General features: G+C 35.2%; 1 protein-coding gene across 6 annotated transcripts in view; it reads left to right on the top strand.

Moving 5' to 3' along the window:
* Window positions 1-26346, top strand: part of SWT1 (SWT1 RNA endoribonuclease homolog) — a 91030-nt gene that overhangs the window by 57492 nt on the left and 7192 nt on the right. For 4 of the 6 annotated variants that reach the window (XM_082832384.1, XM_082832383.1, XM_082832380.1 and 1 more), the window contains 2 exons: window positions 15254-15320; window positions 19305-19369. In XM_082832384.1, the coding sequence (XP_082688510.1) occupies window positions 15254-15320; window positions 19305-19369 (132 nt within the window). Of the gene's footprint in view, window positions 1-15253; window positions 15324-15588; window positions 15749-19304; window positions 19370-26346 lie in introns of those variants that run through there. The other 2 variants (XM_082832382.1, XR_014325964.1) reach the window with 2 other exon arrangements.

Below are 26346 nucleotides of genomic sequence, written 5' to 3'. Positions count from 1 at the left end.
TCTCTTGACTCCTTTTTTCCATCTCTTTTATCCCTCTGTGCTGTATTCTGAATAATTCTTCAAATTTATTTTCTGATTCATTAATTATTTTTGCCAATTTTTAATAATTTTATTTAATCATTAAAAATATATAATGCCTTCAGATTGCTTAAAAATAATTCATTAGGTGAAAAAGAATATACAGTGAGTGAAAATTCTTCTTTCCATGTCTTTTACCTCAGTTAGCTCATTATCTTCAAGGACAATCAAATTTTTTTTTTTTCAAAAATTGTATTTTATTGACACACATATAATTTCAGGCTACAGATACAGCCATATTTTATAATCCCTGTAAACAGACAAAGGGATCCACACCTTCCCCTCTAAATCAATGGAGCATAACGAATGGGGTGGTATGGAAGTGTTTTAAAGCTACGGAGCAGCCCGATGTAGTTAACAAGTGAAGTGGAGAACAAGGACAATCAAAATTAATTAGTGTAGACTCTCTCTTGTCTATACTTTTGCTTATGCTACCTGTTTTAAAGTGAGACTAGCCTGTAAGCTCTATAAGGACAAGAACTCTTTGTTTTGGTTTTTGATATAACCCCACCTCACCCAGGAGTTAATGTATACTGAGTAACCAATTAGTACAGAAATAAAGAGAAAGAAACTGCCTGGTCACCTGGATCTTAACACCACGATTTCATAGTTTTGGAAGAGTTCATCCTCAAATTTGTAAGTTTAGGAATTTTATTTTACCAGTTTACTGAAAACTTACCAGACTGAACAGTAACCAAATTTAGAAACAAGCTGATATATCAGAATGCCCATTTATTTATTTACATTGAAATCAGTAACTGCCAGTTGAACTGAAATATTTATAAATTAAGTGACTCCTAGAGGAAAGTTTACGCTGCAAACTAGATTACTACCAAGTTTTCTTGCTGACTGCTGGGGATGTTGACCTCAAGCTAAAGTAATCTCTTTTCTTCTCTGGAATTTTATTTGCCAAATAGTCAGCCTTTCCCCTACACAGGGATATTCTTTTTCTTTAATTCCCTTTTCTAAGCTCTGTGCAAACTACTACTTTTTGTCAATTGTGTCAACTAATAGTTATCTGAAAATGTCAAAACACAACTGGTCAGGGCTTCCCTGGTGGCGCAGTGGTTGAGAGTCTGCCTGCCGATGCAGGGGACGCGGGTTCGTGCCCCGGTCTGGGAAGATCCCACATGCCGCGGAGCCGCTGGGCCCGTGAGCCATGGCCGCTGGGCCTGCGCGTCCGGAGCCTGTGCTCCGCGGCGGGAGAGGCCACAGCAGTGAGAGGCCCGCGTACCGCAAAAAAAAAAAAAAAAACACAACTGGTCAGATTTCAGTGTTAGTGTTATTTACATTGCTTAAATTACATTCCTATTTCCCTAAGGTGCTATCTTGATGACTTTGATTAGAATTGGCTGATTACTAAGGTCTATCAGCAGCATGGTTGCACACCATCTCTTAGGGTTGGTATTAATCTCATGTGTTACATATCTAGAGGCACTTTGTATACTGGGTAGGAAAGTGGTCCTAAAGCCATCTTCACTGGGTTCATATCAATGCTCTATTACTTCCTAGGATTTTGACCTGGAGCAAGTTACTTAAAACCTTTGTCCTCCATTTTCTCAAAAATGGAGAAGTAAAAGTATCCTTTCACAGGATTAATGAGGAAGTGAATTACTATATGTAAAGGAGTTAGGACAATTTAGAACAGTACCTGACAAATAGTATATAAATTATTACTATTGCTGTTGTTTTGTTGTTATTATTCTTACTGATTTATATTTCAGAAAAAAAATTTTTTTTTGCCTTGGTTCTAAATTGTGGAGGTTTACTCTCTTTGGAAACCATACTCTCTGTGTGGACTAACTATAGGATCATTCTTATACTGTTCTTGTTCAGATCCAGCATTACCTTAGATTACTGTGTATTCCATAACTGATCCTGTTGATAATCCCTTTACTACTTTTCCATATTAGTGCCCTTTTTCCTTACTGTTAACAGAACTTCTGGTTCCAGCATTAACTCCTTAATGCCTGGACTATTGTGATAATCTTCTAATAGGTCTTCTTGTCTTTAGGCTCCTTTGACAGTTCCTTAAACTCGTTAAATCATATTTTATGGTTTCATTTCTTTCCTTTGTTCAAAAACACTTATTTTCTCTTATTCCCCTCTGGTTCAAATACAGCCTTTCCAATTTGTCAGACAAGGCTTTTGACTGCTTGGTCCTAACATACCTTTTTAGTCTTATAGTCCTCTAGACTACTTTGTAGTTAAGCCAAATTATTTTTTTTGTGGTTTTCAAGGCAGGCCTTATGTTTTCTTAATTCTGAACCTTGACACAATATCTTCTTAGAGCTTGGAGTGACCTCTTAATCTACATGTATTTTTCAAAGTTTTATCCATTTGTCCAATCCCAGTTCAGAAGCCACCTACTACAAACAGACTTTACAGTTTGTTTGTATTGAACCCTTAAGGTTCGTAGCACATGTTGCCTCCCATTATAATTATTTGCAGACATTTTATCTCTGCTCCTAAATTGTGAACTCCATGAGGCAGGATCAATATCTTATATCCTTGGTGTTCCTGAGATATCTTGCATGTTGCTTTGAACCCAGTACTATTTGATAATAGTAATAAATGAATAAATAAGTAACATTTATTAAGTAGTTAGTATGTCCTAGTCACTGTACATAGGTAAAGCTCTTTACCTATGTGATCTTATTTAATTCATACAATAACCCTCTCAAGAGATGCTATTGTTACCGAACCAGGCTCATTTGCCTTTCTCATAACGAGCCAAATGCTGAGATGTCAAGGTTTGCAACAGAGAAAGAATTTATTTACGAGGCAGCCAAGTGAGGAGACGGGAGAACAGATTTCAGATCCACCTCCCTGAAGGCTGGGGGGCTTGGGATATTTATGGGCAAAGCGTATAGGGTGGTCAGAAGTGCAGGGGAAGGTGACTGGAGGTAGGAAGAAGGTGCGGTAACTGCTGCTTTGCTCAGCCGTATCTGAATTACGTGCTTCTTCATGGGATGCATGTTCAGAAAATGGCAGCGTTAGCATGCTCTGAAGATAGAGTTTTTCACCCTCTGACGTGGAAAAGTCATCCCCTGGACAAACAAGTCTCTTCTGCGCAGACTCTGATTGGCCCCATTGGTTCCACACAGTTTCAGCCAGTTTTGTTGTCTTATCAGCAGAGGGGTTTTTAACAAGCTGTTCCCTTATCTGCTCTTCTGTAAAACAAGCTCAAGAACTTCTGTTAGTCACCAGTTTCTATTAAACCTATGGGGCATGGTTTCAGGAAGGGTTTTTTAAGCCTGTGGGGGGCAGGCTTTCACTATCACACCCATTTTACACATGGGGAAGTAGGATCACAGGCATTATATCATTCCCCAAGGTCACACAGTTTATACTTGGCAGAATGACTTATTGAAATTGGTCTGATTCTAGAGGGCTCACTTTTTAAATACACTAAACTTTCTGACTGAAAAAATTACTTTAATGTTAGTTATATTCCAGAGGTATTTTTCAGTTGGTTTCATAGAACTTTAGAAAACTTCTAAGTTTAATTTAAAAGAATATTAAATGACTGATCAAAAAAATACAAAATATCTTTGCCTTAGAAGGAAATTTTCCTTCTTTGTTTTTCCAAATTTGTCTTTTCTACCTTTCATTTTTCTGGGAGGAGAATGAGTCCAGTTACCTTGGTTGAAATGAATATCCCAAAAAAGGTTTCCATTGGTAGATGATCTTGTCTCAAGAGACAGATGTTAACAAATGAAACAACTGGGGTAACAAAAGCATGAAAGAAAACTGTATCTGGGTGATATTGCTGACAGTCAGCCCCATGCAATTTGGAAGAGCGGTTAAGACCTGTCTTAAAGCTGGAATAAAAAGTTCCATCCTGTGGAATGGTCAGACTAGGTCAAGATTAAGTTAGTATCCATGTACCAACACAGTGGGTTATTCATAGAAAAAAAAAATAGGTAAATTTTTTGTTTTCATGCATTTTAAAATGTGTCATTTGCTTACATTTTTTACTTTGTAATGGATTAGATATGTATTTCAGAAATGCCTTAGAATTTACGATGCGTAGTTGGATTGGAAACAGTATTTCTACGATTGAGAAGAGAAAGGAAAACAATGGTTATTTATTTTAGAGGAAGAGTGCACATGGTATCTTAGGTAGTACCAGGGGGGTAATGAAGATATGTGAAACTATCCTTAAGCCCAAGGGGCAAATGTGATGCTAGAAATTGGAGGTAAAAACACATAAGAAAGAAGCCTGGAACACATTGGAAATTAGTAGAGAACAAAGGACAAGGGAGGAAACAGGATGAAAAGATCCAAAACGTTCTTGTTTGAACAGTGCTGGAGTGCTCGTGCCTTTTTAAATTGGTCATGCCTATGTAGCAAGGGTGGATTAGCCCAATTTATTATTACAGATCTGTAAAAGCAGACTGAAGTTGATTTAGCAGAAAGATAGACTGAAAAGTTCCAGAGACTGGCAACACAAATATCTGGAAATTCCCTGGCGGTCCAGTGGTTAGGACTTGGCACTTCCACTACTGGGGCCTGGGTTCCATCCCCGGTCGGGGAACTAAGATCCTGCCAGTCTCGTGGTTCGGCCAAGTTAAAAAAAAAATCAAGGAAGGAAGGAGTTCCAAAAAAGAAGGAATCTTTAACAGTGTCTTGTTACTACTGAGAGGCCAAAAAAAAAAAAAGGCTGTCTGTTAGATTGAGCAACATAGAAGTCGTTGGTGAATTTGTTGGTGGCAGTTTCATGAGAGTGTGGGGGCAGACGTTAAACATCAGTAGGCCGAGCGGGGGCGGCAGAAGGATGTTGTGAAACTGCGGGAGGTCATGAGGCCAGGGGAAGAGACTGTGTTCCAGATTTCCTTGAGAAAACAGTCAAGTCAGTGTAAATATTTCTTAGATAATATCAATATATGAAAAGATAAAACCATTTATAATAAACATCAGAGTTACAGCAAAGACAGTGATTTTGTAATAACAGTACATGAAGTTATTCTTGACCCCTTCACTGCAATAATTCTAAAGTCTTCTGGTTCCTCAAAAAGGCCTTTCTGCTAGGATTTGCCCTCTTATAAATGGAATCATACAGCATTTGTCCTTTTGTGACAGGCTTATTTCACTTAATACAATGTTTTCAAAGTTCATCCATGTTATAGCCTGTTGTAGCCAGAATTTCCTTTTTAAAGCTCAGTAGTGTTCCACATATATGCCACATTTTGTTTATCCATTCATCTGTTGGTGGACACTTAAGTTGCTTCTACTCCTTGGCTATTATGAGTAACGCTGCTGGGAACAAAGATGTACCAATATCTCTTTGAGTCCTTGCTTTCAGTTCTTTTGGGTACATACCCAGAAGTTGAACTGCTGGATTATGTGGTAATTCTATTTTTTAATTTTTTTGAGGAACCACATACTGTTTTCCATAGCAGTTGTACCATCTTACATTCTCACCAACAGTGCACTAGGCTTCCATTTTCTCCACATCCTCATCAGTACCTGTTATTGTCTGTGTTTTTAAAAATAACCATCCTAATGGGTGTGAGGTGGTATCTCCTGATTTGGTTTGCCTTCTTTTTATAAAAAGTCTAATGCATTTTAAAAGCTCTTTCAGTGTTGATTAGTTAAATGTATTTGTATTACAAAAGAGGTATTTTATTTTCAAATTTTTTTCCTCAGATTTATTCTAAATAGAACATTTCTCTAATGTTTTTGATCTATTATCAATGTCTATATATAGTGAGGTGTGCTTATAATAAGGCAGTAATAAAATTGTGTCTCAGCCCCAGCTGGATATATTGAGATCTTACAGCACTAAATGGTGGGAGCACAAGATAACTCAGTCTTCTGTTTCTTTCACTATGAGCTCATATCTTGGCTCTGCCCCTTCCTTGTGATCTAGAGAGGTCTTATTTGCCATGTTACAATGGAAAGCTAGTAGGTACCTGATAGTGAGGTATGATTAATCACCTAGGAAATAACATTCATAAAATATTAGGAGGAACTGTGATTGAGTATTATGCAGATTTAGCTGGCATATAGTGGGCATAGGACTCACTGAAGACCTAGTTATGAAGATCTAAATTGTGAAAACATCGTTGAGCCCAATAGGGGCCTCAACACTAAGTAGAAGAGAAATGAGTTGGTTTTTCATACTTCTGGCCCCTTTGAGTACATTGTTAGTACTACGCCTGGAACTGGCCTCCAGCAGCACCACCTCGAGTAGTAAGGTTATCTTTTAGCAAGAAGCATAATGCTATGCAGCAAAGCAAAGTAGTTATTTGGCAGCTAACTACTCAATGAATTCTACAGCGGTCTCATGTTATGGGAAGTGGTCCATCTTGCTTCTAACCTTGAGGTCCATGGCTCCTCAAAGCTGAGCCCTCAGTATTTAGGAATGTCAGTTGTATTCATTTGCTAGGGCTGCCATAAGGAAATACCACAGACTTGGGTGGCATAAACAACTGAAATTTGCTTTCTCACAGTTCTGGAGGCTGAAGTCCAAGATCAATGTGCTGGCTGGGTTAGCTTCCTCTGAGGCCTCTCTCCTTGGCTTGTAGATGGCTGCCCTCTTGCTGCCTCTTCGTATAAACATCCTTTTGTGCACGTGCATCCCTGGTGTCTCTGTGTATCAGAGTTCCTCTTATAAGGACACCTCTTATAAGGACAGTCAGGTTGGATTAGGGCTCATCCTGATGGCCTCATTTTAACTTAATCACCTCTTTATAGGCATCTCCAAATAAGGTCACATTCTGAGGTACTGGGGATTAGGGCTTTGACATATGAATTTTGGGGGAACACAATTCAGCCCATAACAGTAGCCAAGGCCCAATAACAAAAATAAGTGCTGGATTTGAGGAAACTGCGAGTGTTGTGATAAAACTCTTGGGACGCATGATGGCTGGCATTTTTCAGAATTTCCTGAATAATGGTATAGGATCCTAGGGTCTTCTGACCTAGCCTCACTAGACCAATCCAGATCCCTTTGCTAAAAAATGTCTCTTTAGTTATGAATGAAGAGCCATCCATCCAGTACTTGACCAGTGTATCACAGAAGATGTGACAGAGGCTTGGATTGTACCTTATTATAGACTCATTAGCTAAGGTAAGAATATGCTGCTTTGTGAACATAGTTAAGATTTTTCTGAAGATGGCTTTTAATTGAACACTAAACCTAGTGAGATGGATTTTTGATATCACCACAAGCTGTCTTTTCGTCAGTCAGAGATTCTAAATATTTTAGAAGGTCATTTCCATGACCTTTCTGGGAATAAATTGTAGTACTGATGTCAGTTCCCATAATTCCTGTGAAGTCACATAAAGATAAAACTGAGGCTAGGAATATGCATGTTCTGTCTGGGTGTGGCCAACACAGCTAAGCAAAGTTCAGTAATATGGCTGCAGCTGATTACCATAGTAACAGCTTTTATTTCTAGGGGTGCTCCTAGATCCTGGTGATGTGAAACAGTATGCTCTCATCTGGTTGGCAGCCAATGGCTAGGGCATAGTTCCTGTGTTTCTCCATGTTCAGATCATATTTTATAGATTATGTTCTGTATTGATAATAATCATGTTTTTGTTAGAGTTTGGCTCCACCTTTACCTTAATTGCAATAATTAGGGATTGAAAATGTTATTGGTTACATATTGGCCATCTTCTCTGCCTTTCATTTTTCTGGAATTCCCTTATTGATGTTTACATCAACATCCAAGACTAAAGAGAGAAGATTGTCACCGTTCATATGGATCACATAAAAGTTCACTGCTGGACAGACTTCACAAGGAGACAACAGGTCCCCAAACGGTTTGAACTAAATATTTATTTAGTTCTCAGTTGATAAGCTACAGTGATAATTGGGGGTGTTTTTTAAGATAAGAGGTAGAAGAATATTAATAGCTAACATTTTGTTGAGCCAAGAACTGTTCCAAGTATGTTATACATATTAACTCATTTAATCCTCTTAACAGTCCTGGGAGATAAGTACTGTTGTTATCCATGTTATACATGAGAAACATAGGTGCAGAGAAGTAAAGTAATATACCTGATGCCACTCAGCTGGAAAGTGGTAGAACTATGATTTGAACTCAAGCAGACTGAGTCCAGAGACCATGATCATAATCATTATATCGTTATGCTTAAATGCCAATGTAGAAAATACATTGGCGGAAGAGGCTGGTGACCCATATAAGAGAATTAGTGGGAAGTGTATGAATATATGGTGTTTTAACCTTTCTGCAAAATTAACAGAAAGCTGTAGTATTTGCCAGTATGTTCTAATTGTATGTATGTTTATGTGTAGCACACATGTAAGCCGTATAATCTTTTCCTTAATCTAAATGATATTTTCTTTCTGTAGAATTTGCTTTTATAATTAAATTTCAAATGTAGTCATTAAAATTACCTATAAACTCTCCTTGTTCCTACCACCAACTTTATAAAAAAATCTCCAGTGTTCTGAATAGATCAAATTTTAATTATTAATTGTATCCAAACTAATCCAAAGTTCCTACATTTAATACCTATATCTACAAAATTCTTCGCTCTAAAGGGAAAACAGGAACATAAAATAATTTATTTTGTTTAAGTTGTTTAACTTTATTTTTTGCTTTTTAATTGCATATGGTGTTCTTTTAAAATCTGGGGCTGATGGATATCTTCCACTTGCATAGCTGATTTCACCAAATTAACTATAGAAAACATATGATTTTAATTTTACTTGTAATAAAGGACCCCCAAAAATGTACTCTAAGATCCAATAACATTTTCCTGATGAGCATATCCTATTATTAATTTGATAAATTTTCACCCAGTTTATCAGTAATACAACTTAAATTCATCATCAGCAAAATTCAGTTTGCATGTCACTGTATTAAAATAAGAGGAACATGGATGGAGCTAGAGATTATCATACTAAGTGAAGTAAGTCAGACAGAGAAAGACAAATACCATATGATATCACTTATATGTGGAATCTAAAGTATGATACAAATGAACTTATTACAAAACAGAAACAGACTCACAGACATAAAAAACAAACTTATGGTTATTAAAGGAGTGGGGGAGGGATAAGTTAGGAGTTTGGGGGTAGCAGATACAAACTACTATTTTTAAAAAAAGGAAGGAGAAAAAGGACAGAACTCTAGGGTCAGAATGATCTGAAGTTGAATCCTAGTTCCATCCACTTACTATCTCTGTCACCTAGATATGTTAATTAACCTTTTTTTTATTTGTTTCCTAATCTATAAAATGGAGTTTATAATAATTGCTTTATTAAATTGCAGAAATTAAAGGAGACAGCATTTGTTCCGTCCCTGGCACTTGGTAGATGCTGAATAAATATTGTCCTCAATAAAGATGTAATAGTTGATTCATAGTAAAATTTAAGCTCTGAGTCAGTTCTTAGCTTTGGAGAATGTACAATGAGTTTTTAAAATAATGTTGTAAACAAACATTTTTGCTTCATGTAATTATGTATTTTTTTAAAATAAATTTATTTCATTTATTTTATTTTTGGCTGCATTGGGTGTTCGTTGCTGCGTGTGGGCTTTCTCTGGTTGCGGCGCGCGGGCTTCACATTGAGGTGGCTTCTCTTGTTGCGGAGCACAGGCTCTAGGCACACGGGCTTCAGTAGTTGTGGCTCGTGGGCTCCAGAGCACAGGCTCAGTAGTTGTGGCACACGGCCTTAGCTGCTGCACGGCATGTGGGATTTTCCCGGACCAGGGCTCGAACCTGTGTCCCCTGCCTTGGCAGGCGGATTCTTAACCACTGTGCCACCAGGGAAGCCCTAATTACATATTTTTAATCTAACTTCTTTATTGTAGTAAAATGCACGTAAAATAAATTTACCGTTGTTACCATTTTTAAGTGTTCTTAAAAATGTATTAATGGGGTATTAAATACATTCATAATGTTGTGCAACTGTCACCGCCATCCATATCCATAACTCTTTTCATCTTGTATAATTGAAACTCTATTCCCATTAAATAGTAACTCCTCATTTCCGCTTCCTCCCCAGCCCCTGGTAGCCACCATTCTGCCTATCTATAATTTTGACTACTCCAGGTATATACACAAAAGAATTGAAAATAAAATCTTGTTTCTGTGCAAAGGGCTTGCTGCCCAATTCGCATACAAGCCAGTACTATGACACCAGCTTTTGAGAAGAGGAAAGACTTTATTGTAAGGTTGACTGGCAAGGAAACAAGGAGGCACGGCTGTCAAATCTGTCTCATCAATCTGGGGTTTGGTCAAACTTTCATGAGTTAGGGGAAGAGGGTTGGTTTGAGCCCTGGTGGGGCAGGTTTCCATTGGAGGGCTTTGGAACTTGGCCATTTATGGTAAGGTTAGGTAAAGGGGCTTCAGCACTGGATCTTCCTGAACAATGGACCCTTCACTTCTGAAAGGGTCTGGTCACATCTGGTCCTTTGGTTCTGTGGAGGGGAGAAACTTTGGTTCCAGGTGTTATTTGAGGTCAAAATTTTCTCTTCTGCGTGTGCTTCAGCTGCATGACTTGTGGTTTTGTTTTGTTGTCTCTGAAAAACAACTCAGTATCTTGTTAGATACAGGACAGGGCCAGTTTGGGCTGGTTCTGCAATTATAGTGTCAAAGAGATATTTACATACCTATGTTCATAGCAGCATTATTCACAGTAAGTAAAACATGAAAGTAACTCGTGTCTGTCAGCAGATGAATAAATAAGCAAAATGCGGTATATGGATAACAGTGGAATATTATTCATCCTTTAAAAGGAAGGAAATTCTGACGTATGCTACAACATGGATGAACCCTGAGGACAGTATGCTAAGTAAAATAAGTCATATAATTAGTTTTTAAACTTATTTTTAATTTTCTTCAAGCATGAAAAACTATTTAAAATATTATATTAATGTGAAACTGCCTTGCCAGCAGGGAACATAATTTATTCAGTTCTGTGGGTTGTAAGTTAAGATTTATAAATATCCAAGAATATGCTCTCTCTTCTTCTGAATTTCTAGAATTAGATATTAAACTTGAATATTCTAGACTTATTTCCCCACTCCTGAGTCTGATGCTTTATTTCTCCTATATAGGAGAAAAGTTTTATTTGAATTTTTAAAATCCTTATTTAAAAATTAGTCCATTTTAATGCATTATTTGATTTTTTAATTTTAGTCAGATTAACTTTCGTTTCTTTTTAAAATTTTTGAGTAGCATAGTCTTTTTCTTGATGAGATACATTGCTATTTGTCTAATATTGATAAGATGGAAATGAAATTTGTTTAACTCAGATTAACTTGTTGCTTACTTAATGTTAATTGCTCGTAAATAAATAGAAAACTCAAAGTGCTCATGTGGTTAAGAGTCAGGACTTGTTGGTTCTGCTACTGACTTCCTTTGTGGTTTTGAAAAAGATATAACAACTACAAAGATTTAGTGTTTGAACATACACAGAATAGTTTGCCAGAAGCATTTGATACAAGGCAAATTAACGAGGTTGTTTTTGCTTACATATGAAATTCTTAAAAGATTTTAAAGAACTTTATTTCATTTGATTTCATAAAATCATTTAAGGCAAGAAGATGTGCGGGTTATCCTTTTTTATTAGTGGAAAAAGCATGGACTCCAGAGTCAAACCAATAGAGATTTAGGTACCTACCACCACTCTGTAATCTTGGGCAAGTTTTTTACAACCTTGAGCCTTGGTTTCTACATCTGAAAACTGGTTTTCATAGCACCTAATATTTATTGACATGTGCCAGGCATTGTGCTAATAAACATTTTGGTATTTTAGATACATTGTTTTATTTACTTCATATAATAACCTTATTCAGTAAATACTACTTTCTCCTCATTTCACAGGTGAGGAGCTGGGGTACAGAAAAGTAGGTAACTTGATCAACTTGGTTTGTAAATAATCTGTGAGCAGCAGATTAAATCCTACTTCAGTCTATTTCCTAATTCTGATTCCAAAATTCTAAAGTGAAATTTCAAGATTATAACAACTTGAAGATAGGCAACCATGTCTTTTTTCTTTTATATTCCATAGCTCTTAGTATCATATGCATTTGAGAGAATAGTATGCATTTGATATATACTTATTGATTGTTATGAATTTCTCTTGAAAAACAGATGTGGATATATTTATAAATTAAAAAATGGCCATTTTCTCTAAGGGCTAATCCTTTCTATTATTCTTTTTAAAAGTTGCCATTGAAGGGTAATTTTAGGACTTTCATTCTAAGAGTCTTTTGTCTTTGTGCTGGTATTTTAAAAAGAAATGAGAAAGCTATAGAGAAGGCTGACCTCTCAAGAATTTTTGTGTGGGGAATTACTAAGGCATGAAAGTCCATAAACTATTTTTCTCCATTTCATTTTTTGTGTATTTTCAACAAGCTGTACTTCTAGTTAGTAAAAGTTGGCAGTTTTTGTTTATACCAGGCCAAATTCCATTCTCATAAACTCAAACTTCATTGGACATAATGAAGTCTAAATTCAACCCTAAATTGAGTGTATTTTAATAAATATTGTCTAGTCTCTTTGGGGCTCAATTTGCCTCAAAATATTTTTTTTAATTGGGGTATAGTTGTTTTACAGTGCTGTGTTTCTACTGTACAGTGAATCAAAACATTTTTAAGAGTAGCAAATTTTATAACAAATCCTATAATGTGTATCCTTGTTTTAAAAAATAACATGTACAATTTTATTCTGATTATAATAGTAATATATTTGTGAATGATGCTGACATCCCAATAAGCCTTTTTTCATTAGAATATAATTCTGTGGAAATTTTGTCAAATAATCAAGTATTTAAGTTTGTACAATGTACATCATTGTACATCTCAGTAAATTTATTTATAAAAATCATTGAATTGTTAAAATGAGTGAATAGTAAGACTTAAAAAATAAACAGTAAGATTGTTAAAAAATAGTTTTACAGTCTTGAACAGTAAGACTGTTAAAAAAATAAAACCATGCTGGGAGTTTAAAATTTTTTCAGTTTTTGCTAATTGGAAAACTAGGATGATGTAATTGTTTTCTTTATTTCGTACTATGGCTATGACTTGTTGCTATAGATAAATGACTATTTTACCTAAAACTAGTTTTTCTGCAAAGTATTTCAGTACAGAGAAATGTTAACTTTATTCTCTGGCAAAGAGCGTACTTGGCTTGAAATTTATAAGGCTCTCTTATAAAACATCTTGCTTTATCTATTTTTTTTACCCTCTTTATGGACAGTTTGGATTATTTCCAAAGCTTTAAAAAAGAATGGGTGTAAATTATTCTACATTGCTTATAGTTTGTTTACACTAGGTTACAAAGTTGGAACACACTATTTTTCCATTGCTTTTCTAGAAGATTAGTTTAGCTTATCTATATAGCTTTGTTCTCATATTTGAAAACAAATTATTTATGGACTCTCTCCAATGTATTTATCCTCTTGTTTTTTCTTTCTTTTTTTCGGTATTGAGATTGTGTCTTAAAATTACTTGTTGGGAGAATAATTTTTTCTATGAAACATTTTTAGGCAGATTTTTTTTGGCTGCACCGTGAGGCATGCAGGATCTCAGCTCCCCAACCAGGGATCAAACCCGTGCCCTTTGCATTGGGAGCACAGAGTCTTAACCACTGGACCTCCAGGGAAGACCCATAGGCAGATATTTGTTTGTTCTTAAAGATATTCTGTATGTGTCTCCTCCAAAAGAGTATGACCCATTTAAAAATTTGACTATATCCTGAGAAATTATTTATAAAAGCTCTCCCACAAGTCTGATGAGGGCCAACTTGTTTAAAGATCTAACTAAGTTTATTGAGATGAGTTAACTCTAATGTCTGACAGCATCAAGCATTGGCAAGGGTGTGAGAACCTAGAGACACTGTTGTAATTAAAAGGCACTTGGAATTTAAGAATTAATTGGGGTGGATTGATTTCTCATAAGTTAAATCATCATGAACTTATTCTGTGGCTTGAAAGTATTAGGCATTAGATGGTAATAGTTGTTGTTGTTACTATTTTATATATACATATATATAGTACTTGCTGTATATCAGACACTGTTATAAAGACTTTACAGTAACTTGTTTAATTGTCACTATAATCCTATGAAGTAAAGACTGTCACCATCCTCATTTAGCAGATAAGGAAAATAAGTCGCACAGAACTCACTCAAGAACACAGAACCCAGGCAGACATTGCTCTTAACCACTTTACCATAATGAAAGGACTGCTTTCCTTTTCTTTCCCTTTTTTCAAAAGAAAAAAAATTCATCTTGAAAGAATTAAAAAAATACTTAGTATAAGAAAATGAGAATTAATACTTTACCGCTAGAGGGAGAAACATGGTCTTCCATTTCCTTCTTTTTATTTCTTGTTTCCATTTTATGTTTTTATGTTACTTTATTTATTTATTTTTTCGCGGTACTCGGGCCGGGCCTCTCACTGTTGTGGCCTCTCCCGGTGCGGAGCACAGGCTCTGGACGCGCAGGCTCAGCAGCCATGGCTCACGGGCCCAGCCGCTCCGCGGCATGTGGGATCTTACCGGACCGGGGCACGCACCCGTGTCCCCTGCATCGTCAGGCAGACTCTCAACTACTGCGCCACCAGGGAAGCCCTGTTTTTATGTTATTTTTATGAGTCAGTGTTACTTCTAACAACTGACATAGTCTGATTACTAATGCTTTTTCATCAACTGCTATGCTGTTAGTTCAAACAGTATTATTTGAATTTAGTCACAGAATCTTTATTAGGATTTTTTTTTATGTGTTTGAGAGTTTATATCAGTTGTCCACTTGGATTGGTTGCACATTTTTGTGGAAAATCTTTAAGCTTTATCTGCAGCTTAAAAGATAAGGAGTGTAAAGGTACTTCACATTTCTACCTACCTTTTGAAAAATCTATATCATTGTAACTCAAAATGTGAACTATAATTTCATGTTAGAATGCTAATGGTTGTTGATTAACTGATGATGTAAATATTAATATAAGTAAACAAAAATCTTTTAATAATTTGATATCAATTGATAATCGATATTTGTTGAAGTAAGCTCATGGTTTTATAACTGTAATTGATAAATAAAGCCCCCAAAAGATTGTAAACATTTTAATAAGCTTGTTATACAATAAGGTATCTCTCACAGTATGAATATGTGCTGGGAGAAAAGTTCAAGGTATTGTTTTTTCTTAAATCATTCATTCTTCCTCCTTTGTTTTTATTTTATTTTTTAGGATTTTGGCACCCAGTAGTAATTATCAAGATGTTGAGACCCTCTATAACTTCCTAATCAAGTATGAGGTAGGAGAAATATTTTTAAATGTTTATCATATTCCCATTATAATCAAGCTTTAATATAAACAAACATAGGTGTTCTAAAATGTAATCAAATGCTATTTAATTGATATTTGCTTTAAATTCTTGAATGCCACAGAAGTTTGCCAGTGCCAGTCAGTTTTTTTCTTTTTTTCATTCTCTAAGTAAAAACATACAGTAGAGACCTATAATAATACACTTTATCCAACACAGAATTGTTTCTCATCAGGGGTGCTGTTGGCATTTTGGACAGGTCATTTCTTCATTGTGTGGAACGTTGCAGGATGCTTTAACATCTCTGCTCCTCAGATACTAAATGCCAGTAGCTCCCCCAGTCAGTGTGACAAGCAAAAATATCTTCCCACCGCACCCCACTCACTCAGATGGCCCCTAGGGAGGAAGAACCACCTCCGGTTGAGAACTACTGATTGCTGAAAAAGAAAGCTATAATTTAGTTTCCTCCATAGCAGCAGTATAGACCTTGGAATTAAAGTTCTGGTGAGGCTCCAGTGTATTTTGTAAATTAATCTGCATGCTTTTCTTATCCTTGTTGATCCAAGGAAAGTATTCTGTTGATCTTCAGTTTTTGTTTGCCTAAAGTTCTTTACCCATGTGCCCATATATTCTTTCTTTTTAAGTGTGTGTGTGTTTAATTTTTAAAATACTCTAAATAAAGGAATATGACATATTTTCAGGTGTCACTTTTCTTATGGAGTCAAACTTCTTTAAATATATTTTTTCACTTTTATTCCTGGTTAGCTCTTTATTTAACTTTCTTATGCCACATCTTACATTAAGAACCTAGTGACTAAGAACACAGACTCTGAAGTCAAACTACTCATGTTCAAATGTTGCCGCCTATTAACTGTATGATCTTAGACGAGTTATTTAATGCTCTTTGCCTCAGTTGCTTCATCTGTAAAATGGGAATAACACAAGTAGATAAATTACAGCTATTCTTTAAAGACTAAATAACTTAATATATATAAAGTGCTCCAAACAGTACCAAGCACAGAGTAAGTGTTCAATAAGTGTTACTTATTTTATTTAAGGAAAGAGTGGTTGTTTACATGTACTTTTTTAAAGTTACATGTACTTTTTAAATCATCTCTTTTGAGATGATTCAGTGAAATAATTATTTCATTATACTTTCTGAATTTCAAATTCAATAAAAATATATTTGTAGAAACAATGGGGACAATTTTAAAATCACATATCCTTGAAAAATCTGATATATATAGGTCTTCTTTGGATTTAGTGCTTTCTGTTTCTGAGAGCATTAGGAGAAAATACCCAACTTGCTATTTATAAGAATATGTGGATCTGAGTCCCAGATTTTGAAAGTATTTCTCTTAGCAGAACTTCCTCCCCAGTACCAGTTACTACATTGGATATATTTGTCTCACATCATAAACAGTGATACAACGATTTAAATTTTTTAAGATGTTTGGCTATTTTTATACTTAACCTTTGCCTTCTGATCTTGATTTTTTAAGAATTAAAAATAATATAGTCATTTCTGATATTTGGCATTCACTGTAAATAGTACAGCTAAGAATTAACGACACCAATTCCATAATCCATTTACAATCACAACTCTAACGTTCACTGATGGGGAGGCATCTTTTAGCTCTTTGTTTTCTGGGAATTATTAAATGATATTTAATAGCGTAATTTAAAATGTCCCAATATGAGTAATTTAAAATGTCTTGTATCAGAATTAATGAATAGAATGAAATGGTATATTTCAGGCTAGAACCTGTGATGTATGTCATGAATTTGTGTTTCAGTTTTCCTTTATTAGTAGTAGATTAACTGCCTACTTTATAAGTCATCTGCTGTAACCTGGAGCCACATCACACTTACACTCCAGCCACGTTCTGGGATAAGTGTCTAAATGTACGTGGATGATTGTTTTTTAAAGTAAAGATAAATCTAAATACTTTTTGCTAAAAATCTACTAATGGCTTCAAAAACTATTTCGTATTCATATTATATCAGGTTCAAAATCAGTTCTTCAGCTGATTTTTCTTAGCAGTTGATAGAGAATAGATTATTCCATTCATCTTCTGATCAAAGATCTGCAGTGTTGGTTGTTGAAATTTGCTGGCCTAAGTTTGGATACATTATAGGTCCTAGCATGTTGGGGCAGTAGTGAAAATATCAAAGGCCCTTGAGACCAGGGCAGAATATGTAAAGAAATAGGAATTGGACTGGTCGATAAGTTAACTCTAAATGTATATTTTAGAACATTTTTGGAAGATTATTTTAATAAAAATTATAAAGTACTTAATCATGATCAATTATACACCAATTTCATAAATCATTAAATATAATAGTAAATATTATGTATAATTAAATAACATTAAATTGTATATAAATATATAATCCTAATTTTAAGTGAAAATTTAGGATTATATACATTTCAACTGTTATATTTAAAAACTATGTGTTTTTAACCTTCAGTGAATGGAACATTTTCTATACAAATATGGTGACCTTATGAAAATACTGAGGAAGCTCGTAGAACTTTTGCAAATAAGCAAAACCCTAAAATCCATAGAAAACTTTCATGATATAAATCTTTAAAGTAGTGTTAATTAAATCTGGGTAGGAGCATTTTTCCTCATCAAAAAACTGCATACGGGGCTTCCCTGGTGGCGCAGTGGTTGAGAGTCCGCCTGCCGATGCAGGGGACACGGGTTCGTGCCCCGATCCGGGAAGATTCCACATGCCGCGGAGTGGCTAGGCCCGTGAGCCATGGCCGCTGAGCCTGTGCGTCCGGAACCTGTGCTCCGCAATGGGAGAGGCCACAACAGTGAGAGGCCTGCGTACAGAAAAAAAAAAAAAAACAAAAAAACAAAAAAAAACTGCATACAGCTAATAATAGCTTGAGTATTTTTAAAAGTAAATTGAATAGAAGATAGTCTCATTTAGTTTCCCTTCACTAATACAGAATCTCTAAAAACTTAGACACTGGGTTATATCTTGAGTAATCTGATAAAAAGAATTTCCTTCTACAAATTTCCAGATTGTTCCTTGCAACTTAAGTACAATACTGTCTAAATCAGTGGTAAGTCGCAAGAAATACAGGATTCCTTCAGTGTGTTCTCCACGTGTGCCACAACAAGTTTTTGTATGATGAAGGACTTTTATATTTTTATAGTGTTGTAAGTTGTCTCTGAATTATAATATTTATAAACTTAAACATATTAGTTTAAATACTTAGACCTCAGTAGTCTGAAAAACACATTTCTTCAGAAAATGTCTATAAATCAGGCTTTTTCCTAAACAGGTAGATCTTTCCACACAGTTTATAACCTTAGTGTTTAAATGAAAGTTATTCAGTAATAACTTTCAGAAGTGTCAATCATAGTATTCAAATGTTGTTAGAGTTGAATATTTAACTTTTTCTTTCAGCTTGAATTATTTCTATTCATGAAATAAGAGCTGGCTGATTCTGCTTACAGTAGTCTACCTATGGAACCCCAGATCTACTCTAGTCTTTTAAGTACAGCTGTTAAAATTTTTTTTAACAATTTATTTACTTCTCCCAGAAAATAAATATTGAATAAGTACATTAGGGCTAGGCTAATTGATGCATGAATCTGTTGATAAGAGCCAGTAGTGGTAGAATTTAGTGTTTCATGTACTACACATTTTTTTCTGTCCGTTTGATGTATAAAATGATCATCTGCTTTTTGAGATTCCCACTAACCTCAGGACCATCTCACTTCTTCTGGTTCTGTGAACAGATTAAGTTGTAACAATAGGACTAATATTTTTACACATAGTTCAGTGTTAGTATTATGGTCACTGATCTTCTAATTGTTATTATTTAGTCCTTTTTATGCAAAAACTAGAAACTTGACATTCTGCTTCCTCAGAATATGGGCCATTCTAATTGTGCTCTCACCACTCATTTGACTTAATATGCATTTTAAATAGCTATATCTTGGTTCTTTTCAGGTAAATAAAAATGTCAAATTTACTGCCCAGGAACTTTATGATTGTGTTTCACAGGCTGAGTATCGGTAAGTCATATCTGTGTAGATATATCAGTGTAACACTCTTTTACCATGTATAGCACCACTTGGTGGTGGTGCTGAAGGGTTCTTTTTACGTCTTCACTAAACTATGACATTTTTTTAACCTTTCTAAATATGAAATATACATACATAAGAGCTGTGTGTGTATGTATGTATGCATATAGCAAGTTTAAGTTTGAAAGTGGTTCTCAAGCTTTGGGGCATCAAGGTTCTTTTATATTTTTTAAAAATACTGAACACCCCTAAGAGCTTTTGTTTATGTGGGTCTTATTTATCTAAATTTACTGTATTAGAAATTAGAATTGAGAAATTTAAAAATATTCATTTAAAAATAACAGCTAATTACATGTTATGATAAGTAACATAATTATGAAAATAATTTTTCCCAAACACAAAATATTACTTACAAGCATGGAGTTGTAAGAGATTTTTGCAAATCTCTTAATGTCTGACTTAATAGAAGACAGGTAGATTCTCATTGCTTCTTTTGCATTTAGTCTCAGTAATCCCATGTTACATATCTATGGAAAACTGTTGTACACTCTCATAAGGATGAGAATTCAAAAGGCAAATCACGTCTTAGTCTTACGGAAATACCTTTGACCTCACAGACCCTTTGAAAGAGTCTACATTCCCCAGTCTATGTTTTGAAGAACAGCTCGTATAAAGAATACTCATATGCCTGCCATTCAGTTGATAAAATAGACCTTTACCCACCTTTATTTGTATCCTCCCTCCCATGTTCTCCTTAGTGGGGATATATACGTAGTACGCACAGGGTATAGGTGTAAAGCCCTTCAATCCTGGGCCAAGGCAGACAAATTCATGAGGATTAGATACCCATTTAACCCTTCCAGGGTTGCCCTCCAGTCCCATAACCCCTGCCCCCAACCCCCAACCCATATTGTTTTTTTTTTATAATTTTATTGAAGTACAGTTGATTTACAGTGTTGTGTTAATTTCTGCTGTACAGCAAAGTGACTCAGTTATACATATATATTTATATTCTTTTTCATATTCTTTTCCATTATGGTTTATCACAGGATATCGAATATAGTTCTCTGTGTTATATGGTAGGACCTTGTTGTTTATCCATTCTAAATGTAATAGTTTGCATCTGCTAACCCCCAACTCACAATCCTTCCCTCCCCGACCCCGCCTCCCCCTTGGCAAACACAAGTCTGTTCTCTGTATCTGTGAGTCTGTTTTTGTTTCAAAGATATGTTCATTTGTGTCATATTTTAGATTCCACGTGTAAGTGATATCATATCTTTCTGACTTACTTCACTTAAAAGGTCCATTCCTGTTGCTGCAAATGGCATTATTTCATTCTTTTTTATGGCTGAGTAATATTCCATCGTGTGTGTGTGTCTGTGTGTGTGTGTGTGTGTATACCACATCTTTCTCCATTCATCTGTCAGTGGACATTTAGGTTGTATCCATGTCTTGGCTATTGTAAATAGTACTGCTGTGAACACAGGGCTGCATGTATCTTTTCAAATTATAGCTTTGTCTGGGTGTATGCCCAGGAGTGGGATTGCTGGATCATATGGCAACTCTATTTTTAGTTTTTTGAAGAACCTCCATACTGTTTTCCACGGTGGCTGCACCAATGTACATTCCCACCAACAGTGTAAAAGGGTTCCCTTTTCTCCACACCCATTTCCATTCTGACTGGTGTGAGATGGTACCTCATTGTAATTTTGATTTGCATTTCTCTATTAATTGGGGATGATGAGCATCTTTTCATGTGCCTACTGGCCGTCTGTATGTCTTCTTTGGAGAAATGTCTATTTAGGTCTTCTGTTCATTTTTCGATTGGGTTGTTTGTTTTTGTTGTTGTTGAGTTGTATGAGCTGTTTGTATACTTTGGAAAGTAAGCTGTTGCTAGTCACATCATTTGCCAATATTTTCTCCCATTCTGTAGGTTGTCTTTTCATTTTGTTTATGGTTTCCTTTGCTGTGCAAAAGCTTATAAGTTTGATTAGGTCCCATTTGTTTATATTTGCTTTTATTTCTGTTGCCTTGAGAGACTGACCAAAGAAAACATTGCTATGATTTATGTCAGAGAATGTTTTGCCTATGTTTTCTTCTAGGAGTTTTATGGTGTCTTGTCTTATATTTAAGTCTTTAAGCCATGTTGAGTTTATTTTTGTGTATGGTGTGAGGGTGTGTTCTAGCTTCATTGGTTTACATACGGCTGTCCAACTTTCCCAACCCCACTTGCTGAAGGGACTGTCTTTACCCCACTGTATATTCTTTCCTCCTTTGTAGAAGATTAATTGTCCATTGGTGTGTGGATTTATTTCTGGGCTCTCTATGCTGTTCCATTGATCCATATTGTTTTGTTTGTTTGTTTTTACTTAAAAATTTTATTTATTATGTAATCAATATAATACATGCTTATAAAAATGCAGAAATTGCAGATAAATTTCATTTTTTAATATACTTTTACATAGATTATACTGTATATATATGGTTCTGTATACTATTTATTTTCCAACTTAACAAACCTCAATAACCCACACCTCTGTAACCAGAATCTCAACAAGCATCATTTTTAATGTCTGTATATACTTACATTGTCTAAATGTACCATGATTCAGTTAAGTATTTCCTTAAATGTTGGACATTGACCATATTTCCATTTTTAAACCACTTTATGTAATACTGTGTTCAGTATCTGCAGAAATCTTTGACCATGTTTCTATTTCTTTAGACTATGAACATCTTAAAAGATCTTGATAATCTGTTGACAAATTCTTCTCCCCAAAGATTCTCATAGTTTATTTTTGAAACTACTAATGTATAAAGAAGTATTTAGGGTTCTTGTCAAAATACTAGCTTTACCAAAATTTTTCTTTTCTTTTTCCCATCACACCATTCTGCCCTAGGCTCATGTTAAAGGAGGGGAAGGGGGCTGGTGGATGGGGAGGAAAGACAGCCAAAAAACAAACAAAAATTACATACAATAATGGTGGTCATATATTCTACAAGTGATAGCCATTTTCAAATTTTCCATCAGCCTCCATCTTTAAAGGGACCCTCTCAGATGATATGAATGGGGAATCAAGGCTTATTTTGTTTTTATTTATTTTTTGAATTTTTGAATTTTATTTTATTTATTTTTTTATATAGCAGGTTCTTATTAGTTTTCTATTTTATACATATTAGAGTATATATGTCAATCCCAATCTCCCAATTCATCCTACCACCACCACCACCCCCGCCACTTCCCCCCTTCATGTCCATACATTTGTTCTCTACATCTGTGTCTCCATTTCTGCCCTGCAAACCTGTTCATCTGTACCATTTTTCTAGGTTCCACATATATGCGTTAATATACAATATTTGTTTTTCTCTTTCTGATTTACTTCACTCTGTATGACAGTCTCTAGAGCCATCCACATCTCTACAAATGACCCAATTTCGTTCCTTCTTATGGCTGAGTAATATTCCGTTGTATATATGTACCACATCTTCTTTATCCATTCGTCTGTCGATAGGCATTTAGGTTGCTTTCATGACCTGTCTATTGTAAATAGTGCTGCAATGAACATTGGGGTGCATGTGTATTTTTGAATTATAGTTTTCTCTGTGTATATGCCCAGTAGTGGGATTGCTGGGTCCTATGGTAATTCTATTTTTGGTTTTTTAAGGAACCTCCATACTGTTCTCCATAGTGGCTGTATCAATTTACATTCCCACCAACAGTGCAAGAGGGTTCCCTTTTCTCCACACCCTCTCCAGCATTTGTTGTTTGTATATTTTCTGATGATGCCCATTCTAACTGGTGTGAGGTGATACCTCATTGTAGTTTTGATTTGCATTTCTCTAATAATTAGTGATGTTGAGCAGCTTTTCATGTGCTTCTTGGCCATCTGTATGTCTTCTTTGGAGAAATGTCTATTTAGGTCTTCTGCCCATTTTTGGATTGGGTTGTTTGTTTTTTTAATATTGAGCTGCATGAGCTGTTTATATATTTTGGAGGTTAATCCTTTGTCTGTTGATTCATTTGCAAATATTTTCACCCATTCTGAGGGTTGTCTTTTTGTCTTGTTTGTAGTTTCCTTTGCTTTGCAAAAGCTTTTAAGTTTCATTAGGTCCCATTTGTTTATACTTCCATTACTCTAGGAGGTGGATCAAAAGAGATCTTGCTGTGATTTATGTCAAAGAGTGTTCTTCCTATATTTTCCTCTAAGTGTTTTATAGTGTCCGGTCTTATATTTAGGTCTTTAATCCATTTTGAGTTTATTTTTGTGTATGGTGTTAGGGAGTGTTCTAATTTCATTCTTTTACATGCATGTAGCTGTCCAGTTTTCCCAGCACCACTTATTGAAGAGACTGTCTTTTCTCCATGGTATATCCTTGCCTCCTTTGTCATAGATTAGTTGACCATAGGTGCATGGGTTCCTCTCTAGGCTTTCTCTCCTGTTCCATTGATCTATATTTCTATTTTTGTGCCAATACCATATTGTTTTGATTACTGTAGCTTTGTAGTATAGTTTGAAGTCAGGGAGTCTTGATTCCTCCACCTCCGTTTTCTTCCCACAAGACTGCTTTGTCTATTCGGGGTCTTTTGTGTCTCCATACAAATTTTAAGATTTTTTGTTACAGTTCTGTAAAAAAAATGCCATTGGTAATTTGATAGGGATTGCATTGAATCTGTAGATTGCTTTGGGTAGAATAGTCATTTTCACAATATTGATTCTTCCAATCCAAGAACATGGTATATCTCTCCATCTGTTTGTGTCATCTTGATTTCTTTCATCAGTGTCTTATAGTTTTCTGAATACTGGTCTTTTACCTCCTTAGGTAGGTTTATTCCTAGGTATTTAATTATTTTTGTTGCAGTGGTGAATGGGATTGTTTCCTTAATTTCTCTTTCTGATCTTTTGTTGTTAGTGTATAGGAATGTGAGAGATTTCTGTGCATTAATTTAGTATTCTGCAACTTTACCATATTCATTGATTAGCTCTAGTAGTTTTCTGGTGGCATCTTTAGGATTCTCTATGTATAGTATCATGTCGTCTACAAACAGTGCCAGCTTTACTTCTTCTTTTCCATTGTATTCCTTTTATTTCTTTTACTTCTCTGATTGCAGTGGCTAGGACTTCCAAAACTGTGTTGAATAATAGTGGCTAGAGGAAATGCTTTCAGTTTTTCACCATTGAGAATGATGTTTGCTGTGGGTTTGTTGTATATGGCCTTTATTATGTTGAGGTAGGTTCCCTCTATGCCTGCTTTCTGGAGAGTTTTTATCATAAGTGGGTGTTGAATTTTGTCAGAAGCTTTTTCTGCATCTATTGAGATGATCATATGGTTTTTCTTCTTCAATTTGTTAATATGGTGTATCACATTGATTGATTTGCATATATTGAAGAATCCTTGCATCCCTTGATCATGGTGTATGATCCTTTCAGTGTGTTGTTGGATTCTGTTTGCTAGTATTTTGTTGAGGATTTTTGCATCTATATTCATCAGTGATATTGGTCTGTAATTCTCTTTTTTAGTAGTATCCTTATCTGGTTTTGGTATCAGAGTGATGGTGCCCTCATAGAATATGTTTGGGAATGTTGCTTCCTCTGCAATTTTTTAGAAGAGTTTGAGAAGGATAGGTGTTAGCTCTTCTCTAAATGTTTGATAGAATTCACCTGTGAAGCCATCTGGTCCTAGACTTTTGTTCGTTGAAAGATTTTTAATCACAGTTTCAATTTCATTACTTGAGATTGGTCTGTTCATATTTTCTGTTTCTTCCTGTTTCAGTCTTGGAAGGTTTTACCTTTCTAAGAATTTGTCCATTTCTTCCAGATTGTCCATTTTCTTGGCATAGAATTGCTTGTAGTAGTCTCTTATGATACTTTGTATTTCTGTGGTGTCTGTTGTAACTTCTCCTTTTTCATTTCTAATTTTATTTATTTGAGTCCTCTCTTGTTGAGTCTGGCTAAAGGTTTATCAATTTTGTTTACCTTCTCAAAGAACCAGCTTTTAGTTTTCTTGATCTTTGCTATTGTTTTCTTTGTTTCTATTTCATTTATTTCTGCTCTGATCTTTATGATTTCTTTCCTTCGACTAACTTTGGGTTTTGTTTGTTCTTCTTTCTCTAGTTCCTTTGGGTGTAAGGTTAGATTGTTTTTTTGAGATTTCTCTTGTTTCTTGAGGTAGGCTTGTATTGCTACAATCTTCCCTCTTAGAACTGCTTTTGCTGCATCCCATAGGTTTTGGATCGTCGTGTTTTCGTTGTCTTTTTTCTCTAGGTATTTTTTGCTTCCTCCTCGATTTCTTCTTTGATCTCTTGGTTATTTAGTAACATATTGTTTAACCTCTATGTGTTTGTGTTTTTTACGTTTTTTTCCCTGTAATCGATTTCTAATCTTATAGCGTTGTGGTCGGAAAAGATGCTTGATATGATTTCTGTTTTCTTAAATTTACCAAGGCTTGATTTGTGACCCAAGATGTGATCTATCCTGGAGGATGTTCCATGTGCACTTGAGAAGAAAGTGTAATCTGCTGTGTTTGGATGGAATGTCCTGTAAATATCAATTAAATCTATCTGGTCTATTATGTCATTTAAAGGTTGTGTTTCTTTATTAATTTTCTGTCTGGATGATCTGTCCATTGGAGTAAGGGAGGTGTTAACATCCCCCGCTATTGTTGTGTTACTGTCAGTTTCCTCTTTTATAGCTGTTAGTAGTTGCCTTATGTATTGAGTTGCTTCTATGTTGGGTGCATATATATTTATAACTGTTATATCTTCTTCTTGGATTGATCTTTTGATCATTATGTAGTGTCCTTCCTTGTCTCTTGTAACATTCTTTATTTTTTTCTTTATTTTTAAGTCTATTTTATCTGATATGAGTATTGCTACTCCAGCTTTCTTTTGATTTCCACTTGCATGTAATATCTTTCTCCATCCCCTCACTTTCAGTCTGTATGTGTCCTAGGTCTGATGTGGGTCTCTT

Source organism: Leucopleurus acutus, assembly GCF_964270905.1.
Source record: "Leucopleurus acutus genome assembly, chromosome: 2".
Taxonomy (NCBI): domain Eukaryota; kingdom Metazoa; phylum Chordata; class Mammalia; order Artiodactyla; family Delphinidae; genus Leucopleurus; species Leucopleurus acutus.
The sequence above is the reverse complement of the archived record's forward strand: the minus strand, read 5'-3'. Positions and strand labels throughout refer to the sequence as shown.